This window comes from Hypomesus nipponensis, chromosome 11, assembly GCF_054491055.1.
Source record: "Hypomesus nipponensis isolate SF chromosome 11, ASM5449105v1, whole genome shotgun sequence".
Lineage (NCBI taxonomy): Eukaryota > Metazoa > Chordata > Actinopteri > Osmeriformes > Osmeridae > Hypomesus > Hypomesus nipponensis.
This window is the reverse complement of record NC_140371.1, coordinates 9,400,425-9,415,541: the sequence shown is the minus strand read 5'-3', so window position 1 is coordinate 9,415,541 and position 15,117 is coordinate 9,400,425. Positions and strand designations below refer to the sequence as shown.

The following is a 15,117-nucleotide window of genomic DNA, read 5'->3' as shown; positions in this document are numbered from 1 at the left end:
CACTAAGAAAAGCATTTGTTTTAGATTTCCTGAGGGCAGGTTTACCCACGTAATGGCCGTCATTGACCGTTACTGTCTTATCGACAGCCAATATCAAACCATGTGGAATGAGAGAGAAGACTGGCACTCTGTGACCGGACACATGCATGCACTCTAAATAGGCTCATGAAAGTGTGTAATTACAGTTGTTGTACGCATGCCTTTGAACTAATATGAATGGGCTGCTCAGCGTGGCCTAACTGCAACAGCATGTCCCATATGCGTTTGGATGCTTGAAGGGGTTAATTAAGAGAGATTAGCGCTATGCTAACACATCCCACTCCAGTGAGGAGAACATCAACTGTTGTACGGGTGTAGTGTTTTAATTTCTGTAAAACATTTTACAGCTAGTGCTAGGGAAACCGCTTGGAGGAAATAACACTGCGGGGGGCAGGGGGTTAGAGACAGGCCTTTTAAAGTGAGACCAAAGATAGTGAAGGCTCCTCTCAACACTGTAAGGCTTTAATCTATCCTCAATGGAAAACGTGTTTGACCACCAGTGAGTTAGTTCAATACCATCTGTTTCCTCATTCCAATCCCATGACCATGGCCACAGTCAACTATCTATGACATTATCAACGACCAGTCAGCAGATGGTACCCCCCACTAACTAAACCCAGACAGATGGTTCAATCCACTGAAAATATATGATCAGGGTAATTCATACAAATACATAGACACACGCAGGCATAAAACTGTGCTAGAAACTGTTGACGAACCAGGGTCACACTCTACTGTCCTAAAACATGGAGTGGAAACGTTGCTCATTTTAATGAGTATCAAGTATTTATATTGGGTACAGATCTTAAATCAGCCTGACCATTCATGCTTTACCTGCTGAGATCTTGGACGTGGACCAAATGCTTCAATTGGGAAGTTGTCCAGGGACAGAGAGAAAGCTGTCTATGTATAAAACAGTACGTCCACTTCTGGCATGGAGAGAGAGCAAGGTGGACGGAGCGAGACTAAGAGATGAAGGTGTGTGCGTTTGTGTGTGTGTCGAGGTTTTGGGTCCTGTCCAGACTGGTGCTCTAATTCGAAGGGGTCATGGATTCTATTGGGACACAGTGGGGTAAATAAAATACTGTAATTAAGTCATCTGTAGGTGTTGTACTGTAGTTCACACAGGTAGAAAATCACAGATCAACTATCTGTAATTATCCTCAACCATGAACCACTCATCCCTACAGAGTTGACCTCAGAACATGAGGAGCGGATAGCAGGCAGACTGTGGAGACCGGTGCCTGTAGGCACTCAACAGGGCTCCTGGCACAGATTCACTATAGCTGTGCCACATCCTCATAGCCTCCTCTTTCAGCTCCTATCCTAATCCATATTTACTTGACGCCAGCTTGGACTGTCACAGGTGAAGGGTTGATAGGTTAGGTACAGGTAGCCACCTGTGGGTATTGAGATGTACTCCACTGGTATTAGTGAGCTAACAGATGTCTGCTCTCCAGCCCCGACGAAAACACACACACACACACAAACACATGCATGCAATAGAAACCTCGCCAAGCTCCATCTGGTCCTCAGTTTGGATTTCTGGCATCGTTTACCATAGCAGACACACATCCAAAGAATTGTGTACAGAGAGTACATACACACACACTCAAATAGACACTCCCATTTGCACACAATATGCAACAAAGGAATTCCCCCACTTTGTAACCACTGGAATGTGTCAGCGATGCTGATCAACACAACCTACATTCACTATCCTTTAGACTGGGTAAATCTTCTCCACCAGAGTGTATGGTTCTAGTGTAGAGAGAGAAACGGGGAGGGGAAAAAAGAGAGGTGGAAAGAGATGGAGAGAAATAAAATGGAGGGAAACAGATACAGAGAGACACAGAGGTCAATCAGCTGGATAGGTCTAGCCTATAATGTGTGATGGATCCATGGCGTACAGCAGTAACACAACAATTCTCTACCAGTCACAGCTATTTGCATTTAAAGGCCTACCACCTGACAAGCCTGTGCAACTGAATGACATGCCAATTTGCATTTTGAGTGCCTAGAAAAATCAAAAGCTTAAAATGTCACTCAAAACAGGAAGGAGGGAGACAGTTAGAATGCTGGGATTCATATACACGGCCCTCTTACAGCTGTTGACATTACAGACAATTCACCAGTCCAGTGAGCATGAAAACGCCTCGGACCTTCCGTCAAGAACTTATGACTTGCGGAATTAAGAAGTAAAAGGGTTACTCTGTAAAGCTTACTCTGTAAAGCTTCCTCTGTAAACACCCCCCTGAAAATGCACACCGATGTTTGTCTCACATAGAGCAGCAATAGCAGCTCAGACAGCCTGTTACACCACCCCCTGCCGTCTTGGTTCAAAACTACAGCACTCTAGCAGTAGCCCATCCACTTCTCCCACTGCATGTTTTCATTCCAGGAGCAATTCTCGACTTTTCGTCCTCGTTCTCCCACTCTGTTTTCTCCTCCTCCACAGCCCACTGTCTCTGGAACTAATATCTACTCCTTCCTGCTGTCTACACATCCTGCCCCTGATTTTGATGCAGATACAATCAAAAACACCTTGACAGATAACTGATGGATGACTCACATATGGACACACATGGACTCTATCCAGACTCCACACAATATCCTCTTGGTAGAACCTCTAATGGAGAGAAGGGGAGGGGGGGACTGCCACCATCTACTAAGACTGAGCCATGTACACACCATTTGACCTATCAAGAATCCTAATTCTCACACTCGGAGACCATGCCGTCTCTAGTGAAGGTTAGGGGAGGAGAGAAAAATGAGGAAGCGTAGTCCTGTAAGCTAAATTAATTCATATAAAAGGCATTTAGTGACAAGCAAGAAATAAAGCTGTCTTGTTTACAGTCTGCTCTCCTTCCTTTTTTGGCATCTCTCCATTTCCCTTTGCTCTTTTCTTCTCTCCCTTTCTCTATACATCTCTTTTCATAGCGTTTTTGTGTGTCCATCTCTGTGGGTGGTTCTCCATGCAGATAGATTGAACAAATATCAGATATAATACAAGTATGTCCCTTCCGATGCTTGTCGGAACTAACAGTATCTCCATACACAGGCACAAACACAGACGTTACACAGCAATGCCTTGTGCAATCCTACATTGTCTGTAAAGACTAATTTAATGTACATGAATTGCAAATAAGAAAACATTTCAGTTACAATGAAATTGTTACTTCAGGCTTAAAAATCCTCAAATTTAAATCTTAAAATTGCCAAATTTGTGTGCATTTTTTAAAAATTGCAGTATCTAATGTATAGGAGATTCTGTAAAAAGAATATCCTCTTACTGGCACTTACACACCCTCAATGAGATAAAGTTTCAGTTGGTTATACACTACAAAGTAACCCAGTCCCCTTTGGTCAGTGGGCTATATCACACACAAACACACGCACGCACGCACGCACACGCACACACAAACAGATATACACACCTCTAGTCCTCCCAGCTTGTACTTGTCCTCACACACACACACACACACACACACACACACACACACACACAGAGCCATACTATTACCCTGTCTCACCTTCTTGTCACCATGGATCATTGAACATCACAACACAGTGGTATCCACTTCCTTCTCTGTGACAGCTGCTGAGTGTGTGTATGGTTACGGGGGGACGGTGGTGTCGGTGTGTGTATGTGGGGGAGAGGGTCTGTGTGTGTGTTGCTGAACAGGTTAGGTACCAAGATAAAATAAAAAGCCTACATTATAAATGGTCAAACTTCCTCTTTTAGTGTAACCTTGTACAATATTGTGGTATTGTGTATGTAAGTGTGTGTCCTACAGTGTGTTCATGTGTGTGGCAAGGTGTGCATTAGTGTGATTGCTAGTGTGTGTACTAGGCTGTTCAGGCATGAACAGAAACACCTTTTCACGTCACTCTTTTCTTAGGAAAAAAAAAACACAGATTTCCACATTCCACATTGTCGACTGAGTCACCTCACTGATTTTAAAATCAAGGCAGCTGACAAGGTGCTGTCACCTGTTGTTTTCTACTGAACACAAACGGAATGCAATACAGGCACGGGAATGCATCTCTGAAAACAGATACACTGTGTCAGGGCAGAGCGTTCTTGATGCTTGTCCATACAACAACAAAGATAGGAAGGAACCACATGCTAACTCTGTCTCATTTTCTGGACTAATACAGTTAGGGAAGCTTTTTCCAGGGGTGGGGGCTTCCTCAAATGTAGCAAATTGGAACATAACCAATAAAGACAGAAAGAGAGAGATATTGAAGGTATGTGGGACATACGGAGAGTGGATCTGCTTAGAAACTGTTGTGTCATTGATATTGAGTGAAAACAAAAAGAAAACGGATATGATGGGATATCATCCCATATACCAGGGGTAGGCAACCCTGGTCCTAGAGAGCCGCTGTCCTGCATGTTTTAGATGTTTCTCTGCTCCAGCACACCTGATTCAAATGAATGGTCATTACCCGGCTTCCACAGAGCTTGATAACGACCCATTCATTTGAATCAGGTGTGCTGGAGCAGGGAAACATCTAAAACATGCAGGACAGCGGCTCTCGAGGACCAGGGTTGCCTACCCCTGCCATATACCATGGGATGTGGTTTCTATGGTGATCTCCATCTCCGTCTCTCTTTCTTTTCCCCTTTTCTCCTCATCTCTTCCTCCACACCTGTGTCTTTTTGTCCCCGGCTCAACTTGTCCGGGAAATCTGCTATATTCATAACTCTCCAAGGATATCCATTAGCAGTCTTGAAGGGGCGTCAGGTCGTAGTGTGTGTGTGTGTGTATGCATGCCTGCCTGTGAAGTCCTACAGGTTGAATAAACATGCCACTCACACTGACTGGAGTTGACAGCTATTTTTGAAATCCAAATGCACTTACAGATGGAGTTCACCTCCTAAATGGAGTAGTGATGGAAATAGATATTATCTGTGATATGTGTGTGTGTCAGGGTTTAATGTGACAAAAATTGCACAAGGCTTCTCTCTCCTTCCCATGATCCTTTCTGAAGAGCCTGCCGATGGTGTTACCTTCTTCACACTCGTCTTCCTACTGAGTTGACAGACCCAGACTCACGCTGAGGTAGAATTCCATTGCATTCTGGGCTCCCATCCTTGTACCCGCTTCAGTTGGCCATCTTATTTACGATCTTCAACTGTTTCCACGGCAACCACACAAGTCCCTGTCACCCACATCCGCTTCATGCTGTTAAATCAGACTATGGTCTCCTCTCTCTCTCTCTCTCTCTCTCTCTCTCTCTCTCTCTCTCTCTTTGTTCCTATGGGCAAAAAGTGGAGGGGTCAAGGCAGGGTTTAAAGCTCAGATTGCTGTAAAACTGTGGTGTCTGTGAGAGAGGACAACACAACAGACACAACACTAGCAGCCATGGTTTCACTGTGCTACACACAAAGCCACACACAGTATATCTTGCCTGACCCGTGTAAGAAAGCAAAACACAGAATTAAAAAAAGACTATATGGAAAAAAGCTGCATAGAGAAGTGGTGAATCATTGGATCAATTCAAACAGTTGGCAACAATCAAAATTTCCTGGACTCACATATGTGTTGTATCCATCTTTTTTATAAAAGTGTGTGAAGGTGGTACATGACATCGTCATAATCTGATCCTAACAGACCAAACCAATAATAATCTACTTTTCTGTCAAAAACAATGCAATCTGTTTGAGCATACACCTGTGCACAGCTTTTGAATGTTTAATTTCCTTTTATTCACCATGAGGCCATCAAATGAAACCTGTGTTGTGAGATTCTGGGCTTTAAGCCCGCCAAATATCTACTTTCCATGGTTCCAAGATGTGCATTTGGCTGCCGTCTCTAGAAATTTCCCAGCAACATCTGGAAGCATGAAAGGAAGCTCCTAGAGTTCTAATAGTTATTGTAGATCTTTTCCAAATCAAGGAAAGAATTAAAAGAATAAAAAAGGAACAGAACACTTTGTCACTGTAATCACTAAAATGGTCCAAGGATAGAGTGCAGACACGGACATGACATAGTTGTATTGGTGGTTGTACTGATCCAACGCAGATAGGTTATGGATGTTGTTATTGAGGAAGCATAATGCATGGTGATGAATTATATGTAGGGATAAAAGGATCATTCTCTACAAGATAAAAAATGACAAGAGGAGAGAATAGGAGACCTTCAGCAGGTGAGGAAATGAGACAAGGTCATCCATACAATCAGGGACTGAAACTAAACTAATAACAACCGCAGTGGGGTTCCTTATATACCTGGACTGACTTTTAAATAACCCATGGGGGAATTTAGGATCTAGAGCACCAATAATATTTAAATCATGCCTTCCAAACTAGCTCAACAAGTTGCCTTGCTGCAAAACCTGCTCAACATGCTACATAATTTGCAGCAATGTAGCCGCCATTTAGTGGCAGCAAGCAGACTTTTTATCAAGAGAGACCGTGGATCACCTGAACTGAGGGCAAATCCCAGACAAGCTCTGGACTCCATACTCTAGCAGCCCATGGAGAATGAACTTTAACTGAGTGTCCATCTGTCGGTCTGTCTACCCATTTTTAGCAAGCAACCTGTGTGGGGTCATTTGTGAGGTCTGTTACTTTAATCAAAAAACGTTTACATTGAAATGATTCAAATAAAACTAGAAGTGCCTCTTGGATGCAAACAACCTCCAGTATTGTACATGAATAATAAACTAGACTCAATAATGCTTTTTGCAACTTCACAACAAAAAAGAAAAAAAAGAAACAGGCTTTGGGAAAAAGGGCGAACAAACACACACAGACAGCAAGATGTCTCTAACATGGCTAACTCCCACTTACGCCTCACACAAACACGCAACCTCTTACACCTCATGTATTCAGATCTCTATTTCAAGTACGGAGATTCTGGGGCGGGGCACTAGAGCTAACCTTCAGCATGGAGAACAGTCAGCTTTCCAAAGTGTTAGTGTGTTAATGGCTGTTGGTAATGAGAGGAACTGATGTTGCTGAGTTAATTACTGGCTATCAGCTCCTCTGCTTGCCATCTCTGCCAATTGCTCCTCTGCCCAAACCTGTGAGGGATGAGGAAACCATTCTAGTACATCCACGGGACAGAGAACACCCTTACAGCCAGGGAAAGTCTCCAAGCAGATCTTCCCATGATTATGTATTATATATTTGAGAAGACACATGGACTGTGGTTCTGCCTCTGAGAAAATGTCCCACTTGTGTAAAAAATGACATCAACCAAAGGTCCTTGCGACTGCAGATCTGAGCGTTTGTCTTCTCCTCCAAATGTAATCAGTTTTTTTAGCACTTCAATCTCAAGTGCTTGAACACAGCTCAGTCCTCAGATAGAGAGACTGAACAAGTACTCAGACAGTCTGGCTGACTAGAACAACACCAGATGCTTGTGTGCGTGTGTACTTGTGTGTGTTGTGTGTGTGTGTGTGTGTGTGTGTGAGAGAGAATGTGTGTGCCCATGTGTGTGTGGGTAGAAGTGTAGAAGTCGAGTCACATCTACCATCTGATCAAGAGGGGATTCAATGGAGAGCCATTGAGACCAGCTGCACCGTGGTAGCTAATAATCTTCCAATGCCACCTCGTCAACACTTCCACTAGGCCTATACTTAATAGCAGAGATACATAAAAACACAAACTGCAGCATTAAAGCATCCTGTTTAAGCAGTGATTTGTCTATGTTTTGAAAACTTTTAATCTAAGGAGTAGTAGGCAGCTTGTCATGGATGCAGAGTGTGATTGAACTTAAGAGTTCAAAAGAGTTTGGTATGTACTGTAGAGACTGCTGACACATCAAAATCCTATGCTAGCAAAATTGCTCTTGCCGAAAATTGATGAATTAAAGTTATAATCTTCCTCTGCCAGCTCCTGCTTTAAAGACAGGCCAGGCCACCTGCTCTGCTTGGCTGTCTGTGTATGTCTGTGCCTTCATGGTCTTAAAAGAAGTCATTGAAGACATATCACTAAACATATAATTAAACAAACGAATCATGCTAATCTCTCACAGTAGACAAGTTAATACTGTCCTGAATCTGAGCTTCACCATCATCTTATTTCAGTTTTCCACTGATAGAACCTCTGCACTAAACAGGTGTTAACATGTCTACCCAGGTCACACTTCTCCTTATGATGGCCCTCTGCACTCCTCAAACAGCCTAAAGGCTTTGTGGGTTATTTGCATGGTATTTCCATTACCCTGGGAAAAGCAATCTGGTTATGGCCTGATTTAAACAGCAGAAGATTGACATTTCTCTTGCCCCCTTGGCAGTTGCGAACACAGTTTTTAAACACATTTTTGGAATTATGCAAAAGTGGAGATAGACAGACTTAGAGAGTTGTTTGAAAGGAGTGAACTGAAATTATGGACAATCACTCCCAGTAGGAGAATGGAGCATTTTCAAAGATTTTCAGAGATAAAAAATATTTTGAGTAATGGTGGAGCACTACAATGTTTTTCGGAAATAAAGCCGTGGTTTATAACCCGATTTAAAATTGTTCTTGTGGTGGTGAGAGGCTTATATTTCGAAGTGGCTTGTAGAAAGTTTTTATAACAAAGGCTTCAAAACGTACTAATGAGAAGGCTAACAAGTAACACTAGAATGGTAGTAGCATTGCTAGGAGTATTATTCGCGTTAACTTAGCCCGGAAGCTAACTAAAGCTAGCTAGCTACCGTTCTGGAAAAATAACTTACGCTTCGGAAATATTTAGAAGAGTGCGAAATTTTCGTAATCGTCAGCCTCAAAAGTCAGTGACTCTGAATTGTCAAAAACCTCTCAAAATGCTGGTTATGGATGCAAAAAATGCAGAAAATCAAACCCGATCCGATTTTTTTGGGACGGACGGAAGTTTCGGAGGAAGTGTTTAAGCGCAATTGACATAACTTGAGGTCGTATTTATTTTTAAACATGCAAAATTTTCAGACACTAATTTCAGACTCAGTGTGCAAAGGCCTTAACACCCTGTCCTAACTGGATGCGAGCATACGACTGTCGCGTAGCATCGGATGCTCTCTTTCCACACTGAATCCATCAAATTCACTTCTGTTACGTCATGTACACTAACCACGTTACTATGACTTAATGTGCTACAGAGCTTTCAACGCGGGCAACAAAAAAATAAATAGTAACAGGGCGTCCAACAAAACGTCGCGTCCCGTCGCGTCGCGTCCCGTCGCATCGCGTACCGTCGCATCGCGTCCCGTCGCATCGCGTCCCGTCGCTCGCGTCCCGTCGCTCGCGACATATATTCCAGTGCAGTTTATACTCATATTTACAAACACAAAGCTCCCATTCTGGTCGGGTGCGGTCTATAGAATATGCGGCTTATTTTCCAAAAAATACGGGACTGGCTTGTTTTAATGACTTATCCAAAATGCATACTGAACATCATGCCTCTCTATTTTGTCTGCATGTACAGTCATGGCCATACGTTTTGGCAATTACAAATGTTGTATTTTGCAAAGTTCGCTGGTTCAGTATTTGAGGAAAATGTTTTCACGTTTCTATATAATACTGGAATACAATAAGGCACATTTCATATTTTTTAAAGCTTTTCGGGGGTAAGCATTTTTTTTGCAAATAGTTTTTTACAGCAGTCAATCTGCTCTTAAAATCCAATCAGAATAATAGACTGATTTCACCTGGCTAGAACTAGTTCACACCTTCCCCTGGCTGATGATATGACTTACTGCAATTATGTTAGCAGTCATTTTATGCCAAGGCCCAGCAAACTTTGCAAACACGAAATGTATGTTGCTCCCAATACTTTTGGCCACGGCTGTACATTGTTTAAAAGTTGTTTGTGGAAGACAGCCTATCCTCTTGGGGTGAAATATGTGTGTGAGTACATTGCAACACACAGATGTTGAGAGGCTGTGTCTCACTGTTAAGTAAGATAACACCATACTAAATGTAAAACTCCATAAGCACTGGGATCACAACTTAGCAGTGCAAAGTTACTAAAAACATTAGCATGGTTAAAGTCAGCAATGAAAAGACAATTTAGATAAGCTAGTAACACACAGCTCTGACTATGGATACGTTTAGGTCTTAAGTAACAAGATAATGTTCACCTTTCAACTTCTTCAAACCTGTACCAGTAATGACTCTATTCTCAGTGCATACATAATCCACCCAGAGAGCTGCTTATCTATCATGCCAGACACAAGGTAGTCTCAGGGTATTCTATGCTAAATTGGGAAACCCTCCATAGAAAGTCATTTTTTCCCATAGCACAACTCCTTGGTCTGAAACTCTGACATTGCATTCCTTCCACTTACTTTGGAAATCTCCTTTTCAGACCCAGTTCCACACAGGTTATAGCATGACTAGAGGATTTTGTTCCCAGATAAGAACTTCAGGCTTGGGGATCAGAGAGCAGTCATGATGTTTTTGACTAAAGCTTAATTTTTTTACTTCTCTGACACGCTAAAAAGACAAACTGTTTTGTCTTAGAGGACCAGATGGGCTGTCCTGTGTGACTAAATTACAGACGTGAACACTCATGTGAGCTTGCACACACACACAAACACAAAACTCTATGCTAGCCCTCCGCTGATCAGCATTCCGGTTGAGCACGAGCCGTTTCTCTCTTCTTCTCTCTATCCCTTCATCCTCCACCACTCCAAGAGGTCCGGAGGGAAGACGGACCATTTTTTCCCACCATTCCTGAGGGGAATCAAGGGAGCTCAGTCTGAGGGAGGTGAGGGGAAGGACTGATGATGAGGGCAGACCTGTGTTAAAGTACAGCGTAACAACTGAGAGAGATTAGGTTTTCTATCCAAAGACCCCTGACAAATTACATGGTTTACATTCAACAGCCTCATCCTCTCAGACAGATGAGCCTCACCACCAATGATAACAGAGCAGGACGTGATACTGTTAGCAGATACCTGTTAAATATAGAATCAACCTAATAGGCAACACTCATGAACTACTCACAGTAAACTAACTACCAAACTAAAATCTCTTGCCCCCAAAATTATATCTATCCTCTGTGCAAAAGTTCTGAAATTCAGATAATCTTGTTTGTGTGTGTGTGTATGTGTGTTTAATGGCCTGATTCTTAATCCACTCCACCATATGTACAGTGTTGAGTGGCCTCTCAAGAACACCTGTGTTGGCGTGTTGCTGACTCTACACAGTGAGGCCCGACCCTGAGCACGCTCAGACACATTGTCTTAGCACCTCCCTTTGTTCTGTCACTCAGCAACCAATTGATACTAAGAGCCCTCCTGGGCAATGCCTCATGGAAGAGAAGTTATCCATGAGGAGCCAGGTATAAATGTACTTACAGATAAGCATAGCAAACCACTAACCACTTTATTTGTAAATACCATTTGAATGTACTTCAAACATGCTCCTCTGCCTAGGGAAAAGCAGTTCTACTAGTATGTGGAGTTGCGGCTGACAGGCCTAACATAAGTGTATTAAATTCCTGTCTGCCTGCTGATAGCTGGTTTTCGCCTCCATCCCTTCAATAGAATCCAGTAAATTCACTTCCTGGTGAAGCAGCAGACCTATTCCAACGTCAGCATCCAATCAGCTTCAGTAAACAATGCCACATGACCAGAAATGGCACAAGGAGATGTCAGGAGTGCAAAGGAGCAGGAACAGAATTGCACACAAATCTTTGGAACATGAAGAAAATGTTGACTAAGAATCTGCCTGTTTAAAATATGTCTCAAATATTGCCCTCAATGGAAGCACAGGTAAACATGCAAAACATACTTACATAAAGCAATCTGCTAATTCAGGTTTGTGATCCACACATTGAATTGTGACTGGATCTCCCTCAGTCAACTCACAAAGCTGAGGACTGTATTAACCCTCTGAACTGAGGGATCTGAGACTTTTTTTAATCAATATATTGTCCCAGCTTGGAGTATTACTGCTGGTTAAGCCATTTCTTCGTTACTCTTTCCTGGACATCTAACAAAGCTGTGGGCTAGTAGGTGTATGACTGTTTGATACTGTGACTCAGTGAGTGTCTGATTGTTCCTGTGTAGCTATATGAATGTTTTAAGATTGCACACACAGATCCACACAACACACATACACAACCTGAATACACACATAAATACACACACATCCAGTCCTACCTGCTTGTCCTTGTCCTTGGCCTTCCCACTGCCAGACACCCGAGAGGAAGTGACATCACGGGGGATGACAGAGATCTGGTGCAGTGGCATGTTCATCCCAGCGGAGCTGACCAGGTGCGCTCACATGCACACTTCCTGTCCTGCTGCCACGGCAACAGGCATGATGATCTGAACTGCTAATCCCAGCCTGTACAACCCTGTGTAGAGAAAACAATTCATAAACTTAAAGTCACACAGACACAGCAAACTAAAGTAACACTCACAATATAGACATACTGTTGTGCTAGAGAGGACAGGGGCACACATTACACAGACCAACTCTTCAGACTAACATTTACATTTAGTCATTTAGCACACGTTCTTATCCAGAGCAACTTACAGTAAGTACAGGGACATTCCCCCGAGGCAAGTAGGGTGAAGTGCCTTGCCCAAGGACACAAGGTAATTTTGGCATGGCCGGGAATCGAACTGGCAACCTTCAGATTACTAGCCCGATTCCCTAACCACTCAGCCACCTAACTCCCCAGACTAAAGCAGTCTGGAGACTGTGTTTCCTGAAATTCAGGTCATTTGGCATTCCAAGAGCAGCCTATATTGATCTTTCAGACCGGCCTTAATTTTTTTTTGCAACCGGTGCTGTCCTACAAAATATCAAGCCAACATCCATTGAACAGCATACAGATGATTTGACATTCACACATGCCTTGTGTTCACATGAGACTGTCTCCAGGCCACAACAAGTTCTCTGTCCTCACCGCAGCCTTGTTGAATGGATCATGATTACAAGCAAAATTTGTCCGTGTAGGCCACCATGGGAGGTTATAAAACACTGTTTATAAATAGACAGTTCTATCTTCTGCTAATGTGCCATCTGCACTGCCATTGACATCACACAGCAATTAAGCTTCTCCGTCCCTCTCTCTCTTTCTTTCTCTCGGTTTCTCTCTTTATCTTTCTTTCTCTCTTCATTTGTCTCTGTGTATGCCTCTTGCTCAATATCTCCCCTCTCTCTCACTCACTGTGAGGGTGTTTATGTGTCTGCCAACGCTGGGGCTCAACTGCTGGGAAATGGAGGGATAGGCAGGTGTTTGGTCCGTGAAATATCAACAGCCAGATCGCTGGTCGGTGAGAGAATGGGGGAAAAGCATGAGGTGGGAGAGAGACAGGGTGTGAAGATATATATATATATATATATATATATATATATATATATATATATATATATATATATATATATATATATATATATATATACATATATACACATGCACACACACAGAGAGAGCATTTGATGAACTGCCCTGTCGTCAAACCGTTTTGTTCCAGCGAGAAGTCGGCAAAGATTGTTAAGGGTGAACTGTGACCACACACCTGTGAGGAGAGCAGGTACTGGATGGGATCCACCCATCACACTTTCCCCATCTCCAACCCCCAGTCCCCACTCCTGATAGCTTGACACATAGACAACCCGTTCTCTGTCAGTACACCAGCTGGCTACATCATCAACACAGGTCTGGAGGAAGCCACCAGATACAAAAAGGAGGAACTAATGCCATAACACTAATCAAGAGATCTGTTAGTCAAACAGCAGAAGAATACAGAATAACACATAGGAAGGTGTTATTTACAGGACTATTGTCTGAACTGGAAATGCTGAGAGAATCCAGTTTGGATAGGGTGACAAGAGTCTGACACACACACATGCAAAGAAATACAAACAGCCACTAACCCTAATTCAAAGAATCCTTGCACAAGCCTAGTAGGTGTGTTTGGTACACAATGTTATGGTGTACCAAACAAGGTGTACAACAGCACAGTGACATAAACAGATGGATGTAATATTACAATGCTATCTCTGGATGTGGCAAGACAGACAACAACAACATGCAGCAATGGTTGGTTCTCTGATAAAGGGGACATGATAGTAAATAGGACGGTCTGAAGGTCACATGTAGCTTCAACCGATTATTATGACACTAGCGACTAATATAACAAGTTAAGAAATTCCGAAACTGTATAGAAAACAAAACACACACAAATACACACACTCAGATACACACATACACATTTACTGTTGGAAGGAAGTGATTAAGCATTTTGTAATGTACAAGTGTCAGATTCTAAGTAAACCTTTCCTGGAATCTGTTTTTAGTTTCAGCTGTCTGAAGGTGTGCTCTTACAGCATTCACTGACAATAAAACCAAATGCTGCTTGACAGTTAGAAGAAGACACAGTAGAAATAGATAAAACAAGTCTTACGGTTCTAGATCTGTCCATGTAATGTAAACATTTTAATGTACGGCAGTACATTCAAAAACGTCCAACTTCTGTTGCTCCTCTCACTCCCTCTCCGTCTTTCTCACTCCCTCTTACTCTGTCTCTTTATCTTTCTGTCAGGTACAGCTGAATCTTACCTCTTATCTTTATTGGGCTTCACAAAATTCTTGATACTCACACTTAGAGGGGCAACGTGTGTGTGTGTGTGTGTGTGTGTGGGGGGGGGGGGTGATACTATCAGATGGGACACCAGAGACAGAGAGTAATGTTTTTGTGTTTTGTAAGATTTATATTTGGCAGGTTTTACAGTTTCAGTTGTGCATGTAGCAGACCAAACATGTTACTTTGTCCTCTAAAAGCATCCCATTTGGTCTCCTCCAATCCCTGAGTGAAAACTGGAGATGGTTCAATTTGAATTTGTATGTTTTAGTCTCCCCATTTTTTAATTAAGGCTGGGTGTGTATAAAGAAAAGCCAGACCAATCACTTTGAGTTGCACTAACTTAGTCGGAATGATACAGCTAATAACAGTTCATAAAGTATGCTTTTAAACTGGGACAAAAATTAGGCCTCTGAATCACAATTTCAGTAGGGCTTCCACCCTCCGGACATGTCCCGTAGTTTCTGGGGGTCAGTTTTGTATACTCTTTTCGTGGTTAAACTCCAAAGTCTTAGTGTTAGTTGAACAACTGTTTAGTGATAAAACTTGCATTAAGAT

At 42.6% G+C, this 15,117-nt stretch overlaps 1 protein-coding gene across 1 annotated transcript in view; it reads right to left on the bottom strand.

Annotated features, from left to right (window-relative positions):
• marchf8 (membrane-associated ring finger (C3HC4) 8) overlaps positions 1-15,117 on the bottom strand; it is a 58,969-nt gene that overhangs the window by 35,353 nt on the left and 8,499 nt on the right. The window contains exon 2 of the mRNA XM_084709616.1: positions 12,124-12,320. Within this exon, the coding sequence (XP_084565742.1) occupies positions 12,124-12,219 (96 nt within the window). The 5' untranslated portion in view covers positions 12,220-12,320. The remainder of the gene's footprint in view (positions 1-12,123; positions 12,321-15,117) is intronic.